General features: G+C 44.6%; 1 protein-coding gene across 1 annotated transcript; it reads right to left on the bottom strand.

The window, feature by feature from the left end:
• Positions 1 to 1955: 1955 nt before the first annotated feature.
• LOC137331027 (antihemorrhagic factor cHLP-B-like) lies at positions 1956 to 21973 on the bottom strand. Its single transcript, XM_067994617.1, has 7 exons — positions 21671 to 21973; positions 18078 to 18188; positions 16154 to 16238; positions 14957 to 15108; positions 7926 to 8039; positions 4030 to 4116; positions 1956 to 2713 (listed from the first exon to the last, which is right to left on the bottom strand). Exons 1-7 carry the CDS (start codon positions 21902 to 21904, stop codon positions 2417 to 2419), a joined length of 1080 nt encoding a protein of 359 aa, XP_067850718.1. The 5' UTR covers positions 21905 to 21973; the 3' UTR covers positions 1956 to 2416.
• Between the last annotated feature and the right edge of the window lie 493 nt (positions 21974 to 22466).

The following is a 22466-nucleotide window of genomic DNA, read 5'->3' as shown; positions in this document are numbered from 1 at the left end:
AACCTTTAGGTTAACTCTTCAAGAGTGTTTGTTCTTGGTAAATACCATGGCTAAACAATTTGTTTTACTGAGGCCTTCTTAAATTAACCTTAAAAATCAAAGCCTGATCTGATTTATTTTCACAAGTGCAAATGAGGGATAATTTCTTTTTCACATTTGTGCATTTATTAATAAAGCAACATATCACAATCATACTTTATACAGTGACTATCTTGAGAAATAGCATTATATCACTCACTGATCGTCATTTACTTCTCCTTATCTTTGGAAGCCATGACATCTATTACTGGTATTCAATAACAGGCAAGGTGGTTGAGACCACAGTGCATTGCTGTACAGAGCAGCTCATCACAGGGAGCTGAAGCACAGACTTACAACCATGATTCCGCACTTGCTGGAAGATGCCCAATAGACATGACCTTCATCCCCAAAGAAAACAACACAAAATCCTCAGCCCATCCAACACACTCCCACCATAACAATGAAAGGGCCACAAACTGAGCCGGGACCTGGATATGCTGAGTCCTGGCCTTGCCCAGTAGTTTCCTGTGGCCTTTGTTTGGGTTGAAGCTTCTGGCCGCCCGAGTGGGTGGGGACTCCCAATGTCAAGAGTTCCCGCATCCTCAGTCTGGGAGACACCAGATGGGGAATCAGCTGCTGGCACACCCAGAAATGGTGATTGTGGGGCCCATCTTGAGGCTCCAGGTCTAGGACATAGTCTAGACCCCCAAAGATTTTTGCCACGGTAGGATTATTTCAACCCCTTCAAAAAGGAGTCTGATGGGCATCTGAAACTTTATTTCTGGGGGATGGGACCCTGAGTGGGCAGACTTTGGCCAGGATTTCAAGCGTTCTTGGACCAGGCGTGCACCTTACATACGCCTCTAGTAGCATGAGCGCCAACCAGGGCCACGTGCAGTAAATGATCTCCCCCTGACCCTGCTAATTTTGGCAAGGTCAGAGGTCGCAGTTGGGCATGATCCCTGCGTAATTGGTGAGGTTGTTGGCCTGTGCATTTGTCTGGGCTGAATCAGTGGGTTTACCTGAATTTTTCAAATGTACCTCTTAGTAGCCAGAGGCTTCCTTCCACAGTGAGGGAGGAAAGGACCAGATGATATGGTCATATTTCATTGCTATTTGTGGGACTTTGCTGTGTGCAAATTGGCTGCCGTGTTGCCCTACTTCACAATAGTGACTGCACTTCAAAAGTATTTCATTGGCTGTAAAGTGCTTTGGGATGACCTGAGGTCGTGCAAAGCACTATATAAATGAAATTTATTTCTATCTTTGACCACTGGCCTTCTGGCCTTGGGGGACTGTTTGGAGAGAACAATCAGAACCAGTTTCTGAGAGATTCATAGCGATATCTCTCATGGCCTTCAGAATACCAGCAGGACTACCCTTCCGTTAATCAGTGGGCACACAGATTTGGGACACAGCTGAGTCAACATAAATTCCAGTACACAGTTTACCAGAATTGGGATAACTGTTAGTTCCAGGATACATAGGGACTGAAAATCTGCAAGCCTGACATCTCAATGAAAGAGGCGGGACTCCTCTGCCTGTAATTTGCAGTGCTGACCCTGACAAAGTATGCAGGATCAGAGCGAGCTCACCTTGTTTGGCGGGCAGCTGCATCACTTGATAAGGGGGCTGAAAAAAACTGTGAAAATGTTTTATTATCTTCAGGGGTTCAGACCATGATCCAGGTCTAGACTCCCAGATAGGCCTCACTTCTGCCAGATGGGAGGCCAGTACTTGTGTTGTCACTCGGCATACTAACCCACCATCCCACCTCCAGGTTGGGATTAAGAGAAACATGTTTCACAGCCAGTTTTTGAGATGATTGTTAACAGGAAAGTGAGTAACTTGTGTGTGCAATAATGTGACTAGTGGAATTTGATTCATAACAAGGCACAGTTACAATAAAAATAAACGGTCTGAGTTACAGCACGTTTTATTTGAAGCAATCTTTTTGCAAATAAAGCCTATATATACATACAAATACCAGCTAACATTCTGACACTAAAGATTATTAAAACTTATATTTAGATAGATTTTTCTGAAAACCATATTTTGTTATATGTTAATAATTTAATATTAATACTCGCTACTTATTTAAGGTTATTTTTTATATTGAAATTTATGGCTATGGACAAATTAATTACACAGATTCAGAGCAATTATTCTTCATCATTTCCAGTACAATCTACCTTGAGCATTGTCATTTTTCAGCATTTTCTGTTAACTTCTCAGCAGTTGAAGGAGCGAAGTTAGAGCAGATTCTCCAATTTGATGGAAAATCGTGAGCAGCTGGTGTCCAAATTTGCAACAAATGCTTCTGCCTTTCTTCAAGTTCCAGGCAGTGAAGAAGAAAATTGGCCCCATTCTTTCTCTCGCTCTCTCTTTTTGTTGATCAGTGTGTTCTCAGAACATATCTGGGTTGACCTGGACAAGTAAGTGGATGTGGAGGGAGATTTGGGAAACTTTGATAATGTGTAGTTGGGCGTCTGAAAGGTCTACGTTGGCTGCGCATTTGTTGTTCCTCTGATGATTCTGATGAAGACGAATCTTTCTCCCTTGACCATTTTATCTTCCGACGTTTGAATTTGGAAATAGATCTTTTGCGCTTGGGTTTAAATATCTGCTCATTATCTGAATAGATGTCCTCATGAGGCTCTACTAGCCCACTTAGCCCTCTGGCTGTCACTCCCTGCAGCAACATTAAAAATCAGCTCAGCGACTTTAAAAATGGCTAGTCACCTCAAACAATTCATTTGTAATATGTAATCATAAAGTCACAGTTGTCTCATTTTTGCTGATTTTATTCTCAGTAATTATTTTGGGATTGTTTTCTGTTCTTATTCAGCAAAGCAATTTATTTAAAAAGTTAATAAGAGTTCACTCATAATTTCTGCCCACCCAAATCTTTAAAAACAGAAACAGAAACGCAATCCTCTCCTTTTCCGCTCTCTGAACTATGTTTCTCCTCTTCTACGAAGAGGGTCACCTCTTCTGCCAAATCCAAAAGTGAGGAGAGGGCAGGAGAGTGGCGGGGTAGGGTCGAAGATAATGGTTTGAAGCTTTGATGTTTTCTTTGCTGATGAGAAAAATGAATTGAAACCCTTATTAACCTAAATAGCTAATGCCTGCACATCGTAAGGCACAGAAGTAAGAAGAAAAAAATCAACTACTTGGAAAAACAGGGGTAGAAATTCGTCTACCCGTTTTCGGCACTGCGCAGTCAGCGTGCGCTTTAACCAAGAGACCTGAGGCCGGCCCAAAATTGGGCTTCGGGCCTCATTAACATTTTATGTGCAAACTGTTGATGTCTGTCGTGCCTTCACAAGCAGCTCGTGGACTGCAAGTGCCAAATGTTGGGCTGTTTGCCTCGCCGGCAACATCCCAAAGGTAAGTCCTGGGATTTGTGGCGAAGTGGGGGGGCAGCGTTGGTGTGGCAACAGGGTCGGGGGGGGGCAGTGTTGGTGTGGCAACAGGGTGGGGGGGGCGGCGATCGTGGTGACTGTGACGTCAGAGGAGCCGCTGAAGAACTCTGAGTGGAGCAGGCATGGCACCTGCTCCATTCGTCGTCAACTAATTTTACAGAGGGGTCCTTCAACTGGCGTTAGTCCCCTAATTTACATATGCAAGGGGCCTTATACCTGTTCCAGGTGGCTACAGGAGGTGATTAGTCACGGGACACTGCCCCCTGAAATTGTTCCTTTTTGCCCCTATTTTCACCCAGGAAACAGGCACAACGAGGAACGATTTCTACCCCACAGTATCTAATTTAATTTAATGGACATCTTATTTAAACTGCTGAATTGTTCAGTCCAAAACCAGATGTATTTTAATACCTGCATGGTAAGGGTAACATGAAAGAGAGCATGGTCAGAAGGCGGGCTATAGAATGGAAGAAGGAACCACAGGAAAGCTGTGAAACACACAGAGAAGGAATTGATAATGAACTGAGTCCTGGACTTTCCTGAGGAGAAAATGGGAGATGCAGACAAAGTTCACTGAAATTACCTTTGTTGCGTAAATCTCACAGGTTACCTCAATCACATCATCATCAGGACTCTCAGAATCAAAAGATGCCGTACAGAAACCCAAATGCTGCAAAGGAAAAAAAATTGTGATATATTTTGGAAATAAACTGATAAATTAATCATGGATTATACATTTATTGCACTTTTACATTTTATTAGATTCAGTATACATCAAGGTGGCCATTAAATATGCAGGTTTTTTGAGTTCCTGATCTGAATGATGCTGTTGGGAAGGGGCAGCAAGTGAAGGTGAAGATCGCCACATATGGAGACTGAGGAAAAACCTGGATAGGAAATCGCCTTGGTTCACCTCATGCATCTGCTACAGGCGCTTACAAAGCAGCAATGGAAGAGGCTTTGAATTAGTGTGGCAGCCTGCCCTCTCAGTCAGGAAAGGGACGAAAGGAAGAAAGGGAAAATAAAGTAAAGTAAGATTTTATAAAATTATAAAAGGTTTGCTGAGGATCAGAAGAAAATTTAAGCATCTGTGCTCTTTAACTTCTGACCTCTGAAACAAAACATCACACACTTAAATGATGCAATTACCTGAGTGGAGAAGGTGACAGGAGAGAGAAGTACCTTCAGTGTAATGTTCTTAGCCACTTTTATGTCCAGCAGTATAAAGTCCAATTCAAAACCGCCTTTGTAGAGTTCATAGAAATTCACCTGATCCCGTTTTTGGGCTCAAAATTGGTGCTACACAGGCAACACAGACGTCAACCGGACAATTTTATAGGGGAGCTGCTGGCACCTGTTGCATCTCCACAGGCAGTTCGCCCATTTCAGCAGAGGAATATGAGGCTGTTTGCCTCACTGGCAGTGGTCCTCAAGTATGCTCTTTGTGGGGGGAGGGATAGGCCAGCGGGAGTTGGACCGATTGCAGGTCGACAGCGACCCTCGGGAGTACTGAGGAGAACTCCTGCTCCTCCTAGCTCTACGTCAAATTTTTTTTTAAAATTTACCTACCTTTTTGGTGGCGCCCACTTGCTAGGCCGAAAACCAGTCCCGTTGCCTGCTCCACATAGGACAATTCAATTGTTCAATTTCTCGGAGGAGACTAAAAACAGGTGGCAGGCTATTCATTAGCATATGCTAGGAGCCTAACGCCTGTTTTAGGCATCCGCTCCAGATGCCTGAAAATCATTCTAGGCCAATATAGTGACGAACGTTTTTCAGGCATCTTTGGGGTGCAGCATAGCCCTGAAAAATTGATCATTTTTGACCCCGTTTTCCTTTTGGAAAACAGGCACATTGATGACCAATTTGCACCCCCATATTTAGTGGAAGCATACATGGTCTGCTGACATTAGGTAAAGTGATTCCTGTGTATTTCATCTGGTAGAGTCTATTCAGCATTGCACAGTCTGCCTGAATGTGCCCTGCTCGGGAGTAACAATTTTTATTTTAAAGCATTTCCGCTGAATATTGCTCTCACATTATCAAAGTATTCAAGCAAGAGCACAGAAATGCTAATGAGTTTACTAGGATGTGAACCGATTTTATTTTGAAAAGCTGGAAAGAAGTGAAAAGTGCTGGATGAAATCTGCAGGTCATCCTAGTCAGGCTAGGAAAGATGTGGAGATGCCGGTGATGGACTGGGGTGTACAAATGTAAGGAATCTTACAACACCAGGTTATAGTCCAACAGTTTTATTTGAAAATCACAAGCTTTCGGAGGCTTTCTTCTTCGTCAGGTGAAGTGTGGGATTCCTTGAAGGTTACCGCATTTATAGTCAGAGAACAATGCCTGGTGATTACAGATAATCTTTCCAACTGCCCGTTGTCAAGGCAATCAAAGTGTTCAGACAGAGAGACATTACATACAGGACTACCGAATATACAAACGGCCAGAACAAAAGACAGAGAGAGAGAGAGAGAGAAACATCCGAAAGGAAGAGAAAGAGAGAGCTAGAAAAGGCATTAGAAAGACAAAAGAGGTGTGAAATCACTCCAAAATAGGAAGGAACATAGTAGAATGTGAATGGAAGAAAACAGCAGGAAAATGGAGAAGGCAACTAAACTCAGAAGTTGCTTAAGTCAAGGTGCAGGCCAAAGGACCACAAAGTGCCTCGGGGGAAGATGAGATACAGCTCCTAAGGATTGCATTGACATTTTTTGGGGCAAATCTGTACTCTTGTTCATCATCTATTGTTCATATCTCCCGTCTTTGTTTTCCTCAGCCCTATAAAAGGGTTGTCCTTTTTAGCAGTTCCGACAGAAACATAGACGTTTACAGCACAGCAGGAGGCCATTTGGTCCATCATGTTTGTGTTGTTTATCCACTCCTCCCTTAAAAGATGCAGTGGTCTCTGTCTCAATTATTCCCTGTCAAAAAGCATTCCATACTCCTAAAACCCCCTGTGCAAAGAAATTTCTCCTAACCTCTCTCCTCACTCTCTTAGTGACAATTTTAAATTTTGACCCCTTGTTGATGAATGATCATATCCCAGAACATTACCTGTTTCTTCTGTTTTCAGATAATGATGGATGGGTTATGTATTCCTGGCTTCATCTGTTATCATTTCCAATTTCCAGCATTTGCAGTTTTTCTTTTTGGTCTCTACCATTAAAAATATCAATGTTATGGAAATGCTTTCTCTACTGGTAAGAAACTGGTACTGTAGGACCCCAGTTGATTCCACCGATTCCATTGACATTGAGGGGGTGAATTTCCACAGGAGTTCTGTCATTCATCTGCCAGAAACCTCTGTGAAAACGGCGTAAATGGCTGGAGAAGCCCTGCAGAAATTCATCACTTTACTGCTATTTTCTGCAGTTCCACATGCACATGAGAGAAAATAAAGAGATCCTGGATCCCAGGCATGTAAAACTTTACACAGATAAATTACATTTACCAGGAAGTTAAATTAAAAAAAGCCAAATAATGAATTATAGCACAACCTCAAAAGTAAAAACTACATTTCCCAAAGAAGTCATCAGTGGTCCCGTCCAACATACCCCAAAGCTCAGTTCTTAGTCACCACTTATTCCTAATCTAGTTTCAAAGATATTCAACTGTACCTCTCCACAACCACCCAGGACTCCATCAACATGCTGTCTAACTGTCTGCCTGAACTTTCTTCAGCTCAACATCAGGAAGACAAAGGCATCCTGTTCAGCTCCCACAGAAACTCTGTGCCTCCAGTGCCAATTCCATTTCCATCCCTGGCTGCTCACTCAGACTGACCCTGACGTTGCACAGCTTCTGTGTCTTGTTTGACCCTAAGTTGAACTCCAAAACCTCACATCAGGTCCATCCTTAATGCTACTTACTGCCACCTTCAGAACATTGCCCACCTACATCTCTTTCTAATCTCACCTGAAGCATTCTTCCACATCATCATCATGTGAAGGCTTTACTTTTTCATTGCTCTCCTCACCAGCTCCACCCTACAGAAACTCCACCTCATCCACAACCCATATTCTAACCCATGGAAATTCACATACAGCTAACACACCTATCCTTCTCAAATTCTGTTGGCTCTCTGCCTCCCAATGCATTGATTTCAAAATCCATGTTTTCATCCTCAAATCCCTCAATGGTCTTGCTTCTCCCTTCCTCCCCAGTGCTCTTCAGCCTTACATCCCAGTGCGTAACATCCATTTTTCCAATTCTGATTTCTGCTCCAATCCCACAGACGCATCCTTCAGCCATTGGATTCTCTTCCGAAGTCTCCTCACATTCCTACATCTCTCATCAACTTCAAAAGCAATCAAAACTTGCCACTGGATGTGTTTTCGGTCACATCCCCTAACTTCCCTTCTATTCCTGTTAGAACGCCCTGGTTAAAGTCACCTTGATACGTTTTGCTTTGTGAAAGGCATAACATAAATGTAAGTCGTTGTTGTATAAAGCTGTTGTTCAAACAATACTTACTGCAAATTCATGGGGTTTTGGAGCACAGGCTGAAAGTACTACTGTGAAGTCACCTTTGAAGCAATTAGTTTCTTGGATAATGAATTCTACTAATATCCTCTGGCGTGGTACAGACTGAAACACACAAGAAGTTGTTTTTCATTCAGTGGTATAGTCTCCATCCACTCCTCTCTCATGCTACCCGCAAGCTTCTGATGGCCCAGCCAAGAGTGGCAAACTCAATCCCTGAGGGAAACCCAATGATAATTGTAACCCAAGACAAGGATTTTGCTCCAGATCTTACATCAAGCTAAATACAGTACTGTTAAGACTTTATCTGCAGTAAGTTATGGGCCAGATTTTGTGTGACCTCTTCCATTAAGCGGGAGGCATGCTCACCAATCGCAGAGGGCAGGAAACGCAGCAGCTCTTTCGCGGTGCCGAGGTGATTGCGGTAAGTAAAACAGGATTGGGGGTTTGGGGGGGGGTCAGACATCGGGAAAGTTGGGACATTAATGCATCTGCTGGCCCCACAAAAAATAATTTAAAAACTTACCTGTGAGGTTTGTGGAGCAGCCTCCAGTGGTCTCTTTAGGCTGTTCTACACCAAATACCAATGGGCTGTGCATGCACAGCACAGTGTACACTCCAATAACTGGTACTTCAAAATTGTGTTGGGTTCGTATTGACGCCATAGGGCCCCGATTTGCTTGGGTTAATGAGGTGCCACCCACTTCACATCCCCACCAATCTACCACAGGATTGGGGCAGTAAGTGCCTTCACCGTAATTTTTGTCACATTACCATACTGTTCCTGTCCAGCAGTGAAGATAAATATCGGCCCTTATTTTTCTATAATATATAATGAGTCATTATGTTAAGCTGTTTTCATGGAATTTTCAGTTTATTTTGAACATCGGCATAATTTTGCTAAAATACCAGGTAAAAGGCTTCACTGAGGCATTGCATGCCCCCTCACAAAAAACAAACATTCCCTCCATTGCAAAAAAGACTGGGAAATATCAGATTTGTCACAACATTTCAAAATATAGGAGTTGAATTTCCTGGGGTTTCTTTCTATCTTCTACTGTAGCTTTGGCGGAAAAGTTGCGAATATAGCATTTACACCATTTCTCCGGGGTTTATGCAGATCTTCTGGATGATCGGGAGACCCCCCAGTGGAAAGTCAACTCCTAAGTTTCTACTCAATCATTCAAGTTAAAGCAGAAGTTCACCATGCGGCTAGTGAGACTGGTCTATAGCCATGATGAGGGCTGAGGTCAGGGGGTGTTTAAAGATGCAAGGTCTCCTAATACGGGTACATCTCTAATCCAGGTGGGCTTTAGGGCAGGGTATTGATCTATAGCAACATTATGATTTTTTTTATTATTCGTTCATGGGATGTGGGCATCGCTGGCTTGGCCAGCATTTATTGCCCATCCCTAATTGCCCTTGAGAAGGTGGTGGTGAGCCACATTCTTGAACCTCTGCAGTCCGTGTGGTGAAGGTTCTCCCACAGTGCTGTTAGGAAGGGAGTTCCAGGATTTTGACCCAGCGAGGATGAAGGAACCGCGATATATTTCCAAGTCGGGATGCTGTGTGACTTGGAGGGGAACATGCAGGTGGTGTTGTTCCCATGTACCTGCTGCTCTTGTCCTTCTAGGTGGTAGAGGTCTCGGGTTTGGGAGGTGCTGTCGAAGAAGCCTTGGTGAGTTGCTGCAGTGCATCCTGTGGATGGTACACACTGCAGCCACTGTGCGCTGATGGTGAAGGGAGTGAATGTTTAGGGTGGTGGATGAGGTGCCAATCAAGCGGACTGCTTTGTCCTGGATGGTGTCGAGCTTCTTGAGTGTTGTTGGAGCTGCACTCATCCAGGCAAGTGGAGAGTATTCCATCACACTCCTGACTTGTGCCTTGTAGATGGTGAAAAAGCTTTGGGGAGTCAGGAGGTGAGTCACTCGCCACAGAATATCCAGCCTCTGACCTGCTCTTGTAGCCACAGTATTTATATGTCTGGTCCAGTTAAGTTTCTGGTCAATGGTGACCCCCAGGATGTTGATGGTGGGGGATTCGGCGATGGTAATGCCATTGAATGTCAAGGGGAGGTGGTTAGACTCTCTCTTGTTGGAGATGGTCATTGCCTGGCACTTGTCTGGCGCAAATGTTACTTGCCACTTATCAGCCCAAGTCTGGATGTTGTCCAGGTCTTGCTGCATGCAGGCTCGGACTGCTTCATTATTTGAGGGGTTGCGAATGGAACTGAACACTGTGCAATCATCAGCGAACATCCCCATTTCTGACCTTATGATGGAGGGAAGGTCATTGATGAAGCAGCTGAAGATGGTTGGGCCTAGGACACTGCCCTGAGGAACTCCTGCAGCAATGCCCTGGGGCTGAGATGATTGGCCTCCAACAACCACTACCATCTTCCTTTGTGCTAGGTATGACTCCAGCCACTGGAGAGTTTTCCCCCTGATTCCCATTGACTTCAGTTTTACATAGGGCTCCTTGGTGCCACACTCGGTCAAATGCTGCCTTGATGTCAAGGGCAGTCACTCTCACCTCACCTCTGGAATTCAGCTCCATTTGTTCATGTTTGGACCAAGGCTGTAATGAGGTCTGGAGCCAAATGGTCCTGGCAGAACCCAAACTGAGCATCGGTGAGCAGGTTATTGGTGAGTAAGTGCCGCTTGATAGCACTGTCGATGACACCTTCCATCACTTTGCTGATGATTGAGAGTAGACTGATGGGGCGGTAATTGGCCGGATTGGATTTGTCCTGCTTTTTGTGATGTGGAGATGCCAGTGATGGACTGGGGTGGACAAATGTATGGAATCTTACAACACCAGGTTATAGTCCAACAGTTTTATTTGAAAATCACAAGCTTTCGGAGATTATCTCCTTCGTCAGGTGAGTGAGTGAATGAGAGGTTCTCAAATCACATATCTTATATTAGGCTGGGACACCATCACACCAATCAAAGGTGTCGTTGGTGTTCAGACAGGATAGCCATGGAAAACAGTAGGTCCCGGTATACTGAATACACAATGGGTCAAATTACACAGACAAAGAAAGAAAGAGACCCGAAAGGCAGAGAGAGAGAGAGAGAATGTCCAGTTGTATTAAAAACGGCTAACTTTTTTTTCCTGCTGGTGGGGTTACGTGTAGCGTGACATGAACCCAAGATCCCGGTTGAGGCCGTCCTCATGGGTGCGGAACTTGGCTATCAATTTCTGCTCGACAATTTTGCATTGTCGTGTGTCTCGAAGGCCGCCTTGGAGAATGCTTACCCGAAGATCGGTGGCTGAATGTCCTTGACTGCTAAAGTGTTCCCCGACTGGGAGGGAACCCTCCTGTCTGGCGATTGTTGTGCGGTGTCCGTTCATCCATTGTCGCAGTGTCTGCATGGTCTCGCCGATGTACCATGCTCCGGGGCATCCATTCCTGCAATGTATGAGGTAGACAACATTGGCCGAGTCACAGAAGTATGAACCATGTACCTGGTGGGTGGTGTCCTCACGTGTGATGGTGGTAGCTGTGTCGATGATCTGGCATGTCTTGCAGAGGTTGCCGTGGCAGGGTTGTGTGGTGTCATGGACGCTGTTCTCCTGAAAGCTGGGTCATTTTCTGCGAACAATGGTCTGTTTGAGGTTGGGTGGCTCGTAAGAACGGGATATGACGCTCGACTCGTCGATCGACAGTTCCGACGGGCCACAGCGAAGAATCGCATAGACCTCCTCGGAAGACAAACACGGGACGCAACCAACAGAGTACCTTTTGTCGTCCAGTACTTCCCCGGAGCGGAGAAACTACACCATGATCTCCGCAGCCTTCAACGTGTCATCGATGACGACGAACACCTCGCTAAGGCCATCCCCATGCCTCCACTACTCGCCTTCAAACAGCCACCCAACCTCAAACAGACCATCGTTCACAGCAAATTACCCAGCTTTCAGGAGAACAGCGTCCACGACACCACACAACCCTGCCACGGCAACCTCTGCAAGACATGCCAGATCGACACAGATTCCACCATCACACGAGAGGACACCACCCACCAGGTACGTGGTTCATACTCCTGTGACTCGGCCAACGTTGTCTATCTCATACGTTGCAGGAAAGGATGTCCCGGAGCATGGTACATTGGCGAGACCATGCAGACACTGCGACAACAGATGAACGGACACCGCGCAACAATCGCCAGACAGGAGGGTTCCCTCCCAGTCGGGGAACACTTCAGCAGTCAAGGACATTCAGCCACCGATCTTCGGGTAAGCGTTCTCCAAGGCGGCCTTCGAGACACACGACAACGCAAAATTGTCGAGCAGAAATTGATAGCCAAGTTCCGCACTCATGAGAACGGCCTCAACCGGGATCTTGGGTTCATGTCACGCTACACGTAACCCCACCAGCAGGAAAAAAAAGTTATCTGTTTTTAATACAACTGGGCATTCTCTCTCTCTCTCTCTCTGCCTTTCGGGTGTCTGTCTCTATCTGTCTGTGTAATCTGACCCATTGTGTATTCAGTATACTGGGATGTACTGTTTTCCGTGGCTAACCTGCGTGAACACCAACGACACCTTTGATTGGTGTGATGGTGTCCCAGCCTAATATAAGATATGCAATTTAAGAACCTCTCATTCACTCACTCACCTGACGAAGGAGATAATCTCCGAAAGCTTGTGATTTTCAAATAAAACTGTTGGACTATAACCTGGTGTTGTAAGATTCCGTACATTTGCTTTTTGTGGACAGGACATACCTGGGCAATTTTCCACATTGTCAAGTAGATGCCAGTGTTGTAGCTGTACTGGAACAAACTTGGTCAGAGGTGCAGCTAGTTCTGGAGCACAAGTCTTCAGCACTACAGCTGGGATGTTGTTGAGGCCCATAGCCTTTGCTGTATCCAGTGCACTCAGCCGTTTCTTGATATCACGTGGAGTGAATCGAATTGGCTGAAGAATTGCTTCTGTGATGGTGGGGATATCGGGAGGAGGCCGAGATGGATCATCCACTCGGCACTTCCGGCTGAAGATGGTTGCAAACGCTTTAGCCTTGTCTTTTGCACTCACGTGCTGGACTCCGCCATCATTGAGGATGGGGATGTTTGCAGAGCCTCCTCCTCCCATTAGTTGTTTAATTGTCCACCACCATTCACGACTGGATGTGGCAGGACTGCAGAGCTTTGATCTGATCCGTTGGTTGTGGAATCGCTTAGCTCTGTCTATAGCATGTTGCTTCCGCTGTTTAGCATGCATGTAGTCCTGAGTTGTAGCTTCACCAGGTTGGCACCTCATTTTTAGGTACGCCTGGTGCTGCTCCTGGCATGCTCTTCTACACTCCTCATTGAACCAGGGTTGATCCCCTGGCTTATTGGTAATTGTAGAGTGAGTAATATGCCAGGCTATGAGGTTACAGATTGTGCTGGAATACAATTCTGCTGCTGCTGATGGCCCAAAGCGTCTCATGGATGCCCAGTTTTGAGCTGCTAGATCTGTTCTGAATCTATCCCATTTAGCATAGTGGTCGTGCCACAAAACACGTTGGATGGTGTCCTCAGTGCAAAGACGGGGCTTCGTCTCCACGAGGACTGCGGTGGTCACTCCTACCAATACTGTTATGGACAGATGCATTTGCGACAGGTAGATTGGTGAGGACAAGGTCAAGTAAGTTTTCCCTCATGTTGGTTCACTCACCACCTGTCGCAGGCTCAGTCTGGCAGTTATGTCCTTCAGGACTCGACCAGCAGTGGTGCTACCGAGCCACTCTTGGTGATGGACATTGAAGTCCCCCACCCAGAGTACATTCTGTGCCCTTGCTTCCTCCAAGTGGTGCTCAACATGGAGGAGGACTGATTCATCAGCTGAGGGAGGGCAGTCGGTGGTAATCAGCAGGAGGTTTCCTTGCCCAAGTTTGACCTGATGCCATGAGATTCAGAGTCAATGCTGAGGACTCCCAGAGCCACTCCCTCCTGACTGTATATCACTGTACCACCGCCTCGGGTCGGTCTGTCCTACCGGTGGGACAGGACATACCCAGGGATGGTGATGGAAGAGTCTGGGACGTTGGCTGAAAGGTATGATTCTTTGAGTGTGGCTATGTCAGGCTGTTGCTTGACTAGTCTGTGGAACAGCTCTCCCAATTTTGGCACAAGTCCCCAGATGTTAGTGAGGAGGACTTTGCAGGGTCATTTGGGTTTGGTTTGCCTTTGTCATGTCCGGTGCCTAGTGGTCCGATGCCGGGTGGTCTGTTCGGTTTTATTCTTATTATGACTTTTTTTAGTGAGATTTTACAACTGAGTGGCTTGCTAGGCAATTTCAGAGGGCAATTAAGAATCAACCACATTGCTGTGGGTCTGGAGTCACATATCAGCCAGACCGGGTAAGGACGGCAGGTTTCCTTCCCTAAAGGGAACCAGATGGGTTTTTCCAACAATCCTGTCGTTTCATGGCCATCATTACTGATGCTAGTTTTTTATTCCAGATTTTATTTAATTAATTGAATTTTATTAATTGAATTTAAATTCCCCAGCTGCCGTGGCAGGATTTGAGCTTATAACTCCAGGCCGCTGGATTACTCGTCCAGTAACATAGCCACTATGCATCCGTACCCGTGGGTGCCCAGGGAAAGTTGCTGACATGGGAATACGATTTATCAAAATCTTGCATCACCCCACTAGCCAAGGAGGACATCCTTCTGTGTATCACATATACCATAGAAAGGTAAGAAATGAAACATTGTAACAAAGGCAGCTAGATGTAATTCCCATTTATAGCAGAATTAAACCATAATGGGCTGAATAATGAGGAATGGCTTTCCTCTATTCTAATTAACAAATGGCAGTAATGCCTTGTGAACCTCAAGCACCACCATCTAAAAATGTGATATTGTTGCATTGAAGTCCGAAATCTGATTAATGACAAATTACACACAGCTTTCCTTAAAGGAATTCTGAATTCCCTTGCAAAGTGAATAGGGGCATGTCAGTTTAAGAACTTGAAGATAATTAGGCTTTCTCTGCTACATCACTTGATTATGGCAAGAGACTTACCTTTGTTAAAGCCTTTGTGATATTAAAAAGCGAAAAATAATTGGTATCATTGCTCTCGCTGTTATATTTTTGAATGGCAATGTTAACTGCTCGATCCACATCTCTGCTGTTTAATGGTATTGTATAAAAGCATCCTCGGCATGGCTTTTCCACTGAAACAAAAACACAAAAACCTGTTCACAGTGCACAACATGTTTGAAGCAGAGACAGTTAAAACAAAAAGTTCCATTTCAGTAGAGTATTTTTTTAAAACACCCTGTGGGGGGGGGGGTCAAAAACCCTCAGACAAATCCCTGATGGAAGTGGAAGAGGCTCATCAAAGTCCAATATTCAGGCGTGACATGAAAATGCCAGGTCCCCCCTGCCCCAAAGCCTGTTGCCTTCTGATTTGCTCAAGGACATGCAGAACTTCCTCCAGCCAAATCATGCCCCTGGCATCAGACGAGTCGGGGCATGGGGAGAGAATTCCGAGGTCAGGAATTTCCTCGGCCAAAGGGCCTATACCACCTAACCACCTGGACACCAGAATGAATCCATCATGGTGGATTCAGTAGTGGAAGTGGCGCTCACACGGTGGCTCAGGCCTGGACCCACATAAAAGTATAGGCAGCATCAATAGTATTGAAAAGCAATACAGTTTTTTTCAGAGGATGGCCAAAGAGTGCCCTGTCAGCAATACTTTTCCTATCACCCTTCCCATAGCGGGCACTCAAGCTGTGTCCATACTGGCACGGGCGCATGCCGATAGTATTCAAATTGAGTGACCTCTGCTCCTGACACCAGGATCACATTTTCGAGGATTTTCGGGGCCAGAGTGTTTGGCAAATCATTTTGCTTAGGGAGAGCAAGTGGAATCATGTGTCATGTACTACAATCTGCCATGTCATTTTTTTTCAAAACAAACAAAGACAATTTTGTGCTCTGAGCTTGTACCAACAAATCCATTTCGTATTGAATCCTTTCACCTGTCAGAGAGGGCAGATTTCAATCCGGTCAGTCTAGGCTGAATTGCAAATCAGCCGAGAGGCAGAAAGTTCGAGGTTTTAATGGCTCACATTTCACTCTCTTGGGATTTTGACATGATGTGAACCTCTTTAATTAGACTAGTGTCCTGTAATTCACTGAGAGGTCTCTGTATCTTTCATCCTAAACCACATGTGATAATAGCATATTATTCCCATCATAAAGATGTTATACCTGGGTATACGGAACACTGATAGTCCTTCACAGCCTGCAAACCTTTTGAGATACGAATGATGATTTTGCATTCACCAAATGCTTTCTAATGAAAGTATATAAAGCATAACATTTTATTAGTGTCAGTACTGTCAAACATATCATCTGCCAGGTTGTATCATAATTGGGCTGATAATCATAAAACTGGAGTGACCACAGTGATCTAAACTCAGCCTTGATAACCACTTCATATATATGTCAATAACCATCCTGTTTAACCTCTCCTCCACACACTGTGACAACCTATTACAATACCTCCATCACACTCAATGCAACTACCAGTCTGATAATCCTCACATCTATACAACAACAACCATTCCAATAACCTTCACATCCACACTACTACAAGTAACCCAGTATCCTTCACACCTACACTACAATAACCAATCCAATAACTTTCACATCTACACTACAGTAAACAGCCCGATAACCCTTACACTACAACAAGTAGCCCAATAACCCTTTTAACTACACTACAACAACTAGTTCAATAACCTCAATCTACACAATAACTAATCCAATCCTCACATCTACACTACAACTAGTTCAATAACCCTCACATCTACACTACAACTAGTTCAATAACCCTCACATCTACACTACAACTAGTTCAATAACCCTCACATCTACACTACAACAACTAGTTCAATAACCCTCACATCTACACTACAACAACTAGTTCAATAACCCTCACATCTACACTACAACTAGTTCAATAACCCTCACATCTACACTACAACTAGTTCAATAACCCTCACATCTACACTACAACTAGTTCAATAACGCTCACATCTACACTACAACAACTAGTTCAATAACCCTCACATCTACACTACAACTAGTTCAATAACCCTCACATCTACACTACAACTAGTTCAATAACCCTCACATCTACACTACAACTAGTTCAATAACCCTCACATCTACACTACAACTAGTTCAATAACCCGTACTGTGGCTGCAGTGTGTACCATCCACAGGATGCACTGCAGCAGCTCGCCAAGGCTTCTTCGACAGCACCTCCCAAACCCGCGACCTCTACCACCTAGAAGGACAAGAGCAGCAGGCACATGGGAACCACACCACCTGCACGTTCCCCTCCAAGTCACACACCATCCTGACTTGGAAATATATCGCCGTTCCTTCATCGTCGGTGGGTCAAAATCCTGGAACTCCCTTCCTAACAGCACTGTGGGAGAACCTTCACCACACGGACTGCAGCGGTTCAAGAAGGCAGCTCACCACCACCTTCTCAAGGGCAATTAGGGATGGGCAATAAATGCTGGCCTTACCAGCGATGCCCACATTCCATGAACGAATAAAAAAAAACCCTCACATCAACACTACAACTAGTTCAATAACCCTCACATCTCTACTACAACTAGTTCAATAACCCTAAAGTCTACATTACAACTAGTTCAATAACCCTCACATTTACACAGCAACTAGTTCAATAACTCTCACATCCACACTACAACCAGCCCAATATCCTTCATATCTACACTGCAACAACCAGTCCATTAAACTTTACATTATACTGCAACAACTAGCCCAATAACACTTACATCTACATTGTGCCAAGCAGTCCATATCTCTTACATTTACAAAGTAAAGAGAAAAAACTGAAAATACTGTAAATCTGAAATAAAATGCAAAATGCAAGAAATACACAGTAGGTCAGTCAGCATCTATAAAGAGAAAATCTATAAGACATTATTGACATTCTGGTAAGTATAACCCTTCATCAGAACTGATGATATAGGTAACCTTTATATCTACAGCTGTTAAACAAAAATAATAACTAGCCTAATTGCGAAAGACCTTTGAAATATTTAATATTCAGTAAAAGCCTGAGAGAAGAAAAAATAATTGACCAGTTCCTTACCATCAAGTGAAACGGTCGGATTTCACAGCTTTTCAGTGGTTTGGGACTCCTGACATGACATCTGGTTTCAAAAACCTCAAACTCCAAGTAATAGATGATCTTGTAATGCTCCTGAAATCATTTAAAAAACTGACATAAATAAACCGAATCAGAGCTTTTTATGATCACTTGCCTTCTTATTCCTTGCTTTACTATGCTACATACTGGTTCATATTTAAGGTAGCACCCTTGGCTCAATGGTAGCACTCTCGCTTCTGAGTCAGAAGGTTGTGGGTTCAGAGTCCCACTCCAGAGACTTGAGCACATAATCTAGGCTGGCCAGTGCAGTTTTGAGGAAATGCTGCACTGTCAGAGGTGCCATCTTTCAAATGAGATGTTAAACCGAGGCCCTGCCTACTCTCTCAAGTGGAGCCAAAAGATCCAGTAGCACTATTCAAAGAAGAGCATGGGAGTTCTCCCTGGTGTCCTGGTCAATATTTATCCCTCAACCAACATCACTAAAACAGATTACCTTGTCATTTATCTTCACGCAGGGCATCAAAATTATGCAGACAACCATGAAGCAAGTAGTCAGTTCCATGAACGCTGCAGTGGGGCCCACAGCAATGGACTCTGGTGGTAGCTCTGGCAGCTTTGATCGGAGCTCAGACAGTAGCCATCTTGGCTCTGAGATTTGAGCATCTCCTCTGGCTTTTAAAGCATGAAGGACAGTGTGGATAGGGGCTTCATGAATGCCATATCACTCCTGCTCAGAGCCCCATGGGGTGCCTGCTTCCCCTGTCAGTGCCCTCCACAGCCAATGCCCTTGTTGGTTCCAGACTGTCAGTTGGGCCAGACTGCCCCAGCCAATGCCAAGACGCAGCAGTCTGCAGCCCGGCCCTCTGCAGCCAGAGCTCCACGAGGTCACTCACCACGACTATCTCAAGTGCCCTCAGTGGATGTTCAACAGCCTTCCACCTCCCAAGCTGTAGCCACAGAAGAACCACCTCATAGGAGCCACAGAATAAGGAAACGGGCACAGAAGGTAGGCACTAGGGATTTGCACAAGGATGATTTTTAGTTCTCAATTGTTAATTTTTTGAAATTATGAAATTAAGACTGTTGAAGCATCTTGGTGTGTATTTGGCTTTTTCTTAACTTAGCTGTGGGTCTTAACATTCCTAGTGATGTGAGTGCAAGAGGGTGCACACTTTGAGGGGATTCATGCGGTGGTTGTAATGACCAAGGTGAGATGGTAGGAGGGACTGTTGGTGGATTGGGGAGGGGAGGGATTATTCAACTGAACCTCTCCTTCATTATTTATTGCCACACAGCTCAGCTGACGGGAGTGGTGACTCTTACACTTCATCGGCATCCTCATCTTCCTGCTGATCTTCCGGCTCCTTCTCATCCACTTCTTCCTCCCCAGGTGTCTCTAAGGTTTTGCCCCCTTGGCAGGGCAAAGTTATGGAGCATGCAGCAGATGACAATGAATCTGGAGGCTCTGTTGGGGCTGTACTGCAAAACGCCTCCAGACCCGTCCAGACAATGGAACCTCTGGTTCTGAGGCCGATGAGTTGTTCTACCAGAGCTCTGGTGGAGGCATAGCACTGATTGTGGTGCTCCTCAGTGTCTGTACTCAGGTTCCTGACAAGAATTATGAGACAGGAGAAATGGGTGGGAGAGGGGAAGTATTGAGGACTTGCACAGGTTAAAGGCATCATGATAACTACCTGGAAACTGGCCAGGGACTTGCATAATGCACCGCCTGTCGTCGCACACGGGCTGGACATTCAGGGAGTGGATTCCCTTTCTGTTCACATATATTCCCAGCTCTTCACGTGGAGCATGCAAGACAATGTGCGTGCAGTCAATGATGCCTTACATCCTGATATCCCAGTGAAGCCTGCAGCTGTTTCATGCTGCCTCCATAGGGAACAAAATTAAGTAAAGTGCTTCCATCACATCTCTGATACAGCAGTGAACTGCAGACTGTGTGATGTCACTTATGTGACCTGTTGCAGCTTGAAATGACCTTTGGCAGAGAGATTAAGGGCCACCGTTAATTAGACAGCCACAAGCAGTGCTGCCCATGCTGTGTTGCGGGGCTCCAGTTGGTGCTGCAACAGGTGACACAGCTTAGTGGCACTCTCATCCCTGATGAAATGGAGGCACCTAACACACTGCTGTTTAGTCAGCTTCAGGTAGGAAAACCGGTTGCTAAATACACGCATTGTGTAGAGCCTCCAGCGCCCTCCCCTCCTTCGTCCTCTTTTACCAGCATCTCCTGGTCCATGCAGTTACCTTGCTCGTACTGCTCCTCCTCATCCTCCAGCACCAATGGTAGAAGCAGCAGGGCATCCATTATAAAAATGATCTTGCTGAATGCAAAACATAGAAAGACTCCTGCAGCTCCAAAAAGTTCTTCTGACAAATTTTTAAGCACTACAGCTGCAGTCTAAACAACCAAGAAAAGGCCTATAAGCGTATCAGCAGCCTAAAACAACTAACCAGAGGCTTACTTTAATAGAGGTGAGAATCCCTTTAAATGCACTTCTGCAGCCTCCTTCCTGACTGTTCCCACCATGATTTCCATGATTGCTGGTATTTCAAATAAAATTGCTGGACTATAACTTGGTGTTGTAAAATTGTTTACAATTGTCACCCACCATGATTGGCTGGGCAGGTTTAAGAATTAGCAAATCAAGCGCTGGTACAGACCAATTTCACAGAAGCATCCTGAAACAACGAAGGGCCCTGATTTAAATATTTTAAATGTCTGAATGCTTATTTCAGGCAGGCACCTGAAAAGACTAAGGGACGTCTGACCCAAAATGGCCTTTGACGCACTTCCAGTGCATATCGGGCGTGCACGATTGTCACCCGATACTGGTATGTTTTATATCCGCTTAATGCCCAAAAAATAGGCGAAATGAGGTCCAATTTCTCCCCCATTGGTCCTTGTCACAAATGACTGCGCTGCACCTTGGTGCTAGATCACCTAGGTCGTCCTCTCAATGTTTTTTGAAAAGGTTAATTTTTCCAAGCCAGGTGGTGGAAAATTCCTTTCATCAACTAGGCCAGTGCAAGTTACTGTTCAACTTAATGTCTGCAAAAAATGGCCACCCATTAATATCTCCATCTGCAAGGATTGTTTCCCCTGCAGATTATTTCTGCTGCATCTGTTTTTCTCTGGCCTGTTGAAGTTTTCTTCTCCACTGATTCAAACAACATATTAGATTAATTTTTCCCTCTGGTTAAAGTTCAAACAATAGTTTTCATCCAGTGAATAGCTGATTGAGGCAAGTTTCAAAAACAAAGTCCTACTCTCTCTGTGGTAACTTTCAAAACATTGCTAGCCCTGCTCCAAGTTACTTTCCCATGAGGATTTTGGAAAGTTACTGGAACTTAGATCAATTTAAATATTCTAATATGAAGCATGTAAAATTAGTCAGTGAGACAGAGGAGAACAGCCAACGTGTTGTGAATAACTCACACTTTTACATGAATCAAATTCCAGCACTCTCCTAACACAGAACGTGCAAAAACATCTGAGCAAGATTTCCATAACTATAGATTTATTACCCCATTCCTTGTGTAAATCTTCAACCCACCTGTTTCTCCTGGGCATTGTTAATCCTATTCAGACTGTACTTGTATCCCTCTCTTCGAACACCATTGATGTAATGAACCGCAAGGTCAGCAGCATTCACCGCTCCCACTGCATCACAAGGAATTGCAGAAAAGGTGACAACTTGGTGATAAGCAAGAATGTGTGGGTTAAAGAGCTGGATGCAGGTCACTAACGTGACTAACCAATTCATGATCCGTAAGGACTGGAACAACATAGTCACACGTTCAATTCCAAAAAATATATATAACACAGGATGGAAAAATGCATGGGTATAATTTATAATATTTCTTATAGCATTTTGTAGCTTAGCCTGGGACAGTAGAAATGAATTCCACACATAACTGGAAGCCTGCAGTAAATGCAGATAATGGTCGAGACTTTTCCAAAAAAAAGTAGAACGCTGTGTGTTTGACTTTGCACAGATTCAATTGGTGGAATAAAATCCATTTTGTTTTGACTCCCGGAGTGATTGTGAAATCCAACTAAATCACGGTTAAAGGTCATTCTAGCAAATGTAGTTGTCGACAATTCTTGCAGAGTCTGCAGGCTGGAGATGATATGACAGAACAGGCACATTAATAATAGAGAGGAATTGTCCTGTGTAAAGCTGCATACAGTCATATTGGTGACCTACATCCAACTCTTGGAGTGGGAATTGCAGGATATCCAAACACAGTTACTGCCTAAGTGCTTGTACACAATTTACTTTTTGCACATCTTGATTTTGATGGGATAGTGAGATTTAAGCCATCTAATGAAATATCAGATTTAATCAT

The sequence above is a fragment of the Heptranchias perlo genome, chromosome 13, assembly GCF_035084215.1.
Source record: "Heptranchias perlo isolate sHepPer1 chromosome 13, sHepPer1.hap1, whole genome shotgun sequence".
NCBI lineage: Eukaryota > Metazoa > Chordata > Chondrichthyes > Hexanchiformes > Hexanchidae > Heptranchias > Heptranchias perlo.
This window is presented reverse-complemented; position numbering and strand designations above follow the sequence as displayed.

Bases quoted from the DNA above. Each gene is read 5' to 3' on its own strand.
- LOC137331027 (XM_067994617.1), bottom strand. From the start codon at position 21,904: ATGTTGTTCCAGTCCTTACGGATCATGAATTGGTTAGTCACGTTAGTG. The intron at 16,239-18,077 runs GTAAGGAACTGG...TACTTTCATTAG, and splicing joins TCCGACCGTTTCACTTGATG to AAAGCATTTGGTGAATGCAA. The intron at 2,714-4,029 runs GTAATTTCAGTG...ATGTTGCTGCAG, and splicing joins GTGAGATTTACGCAACAAAG to GGAGTGACAGCCAGAGGGCT.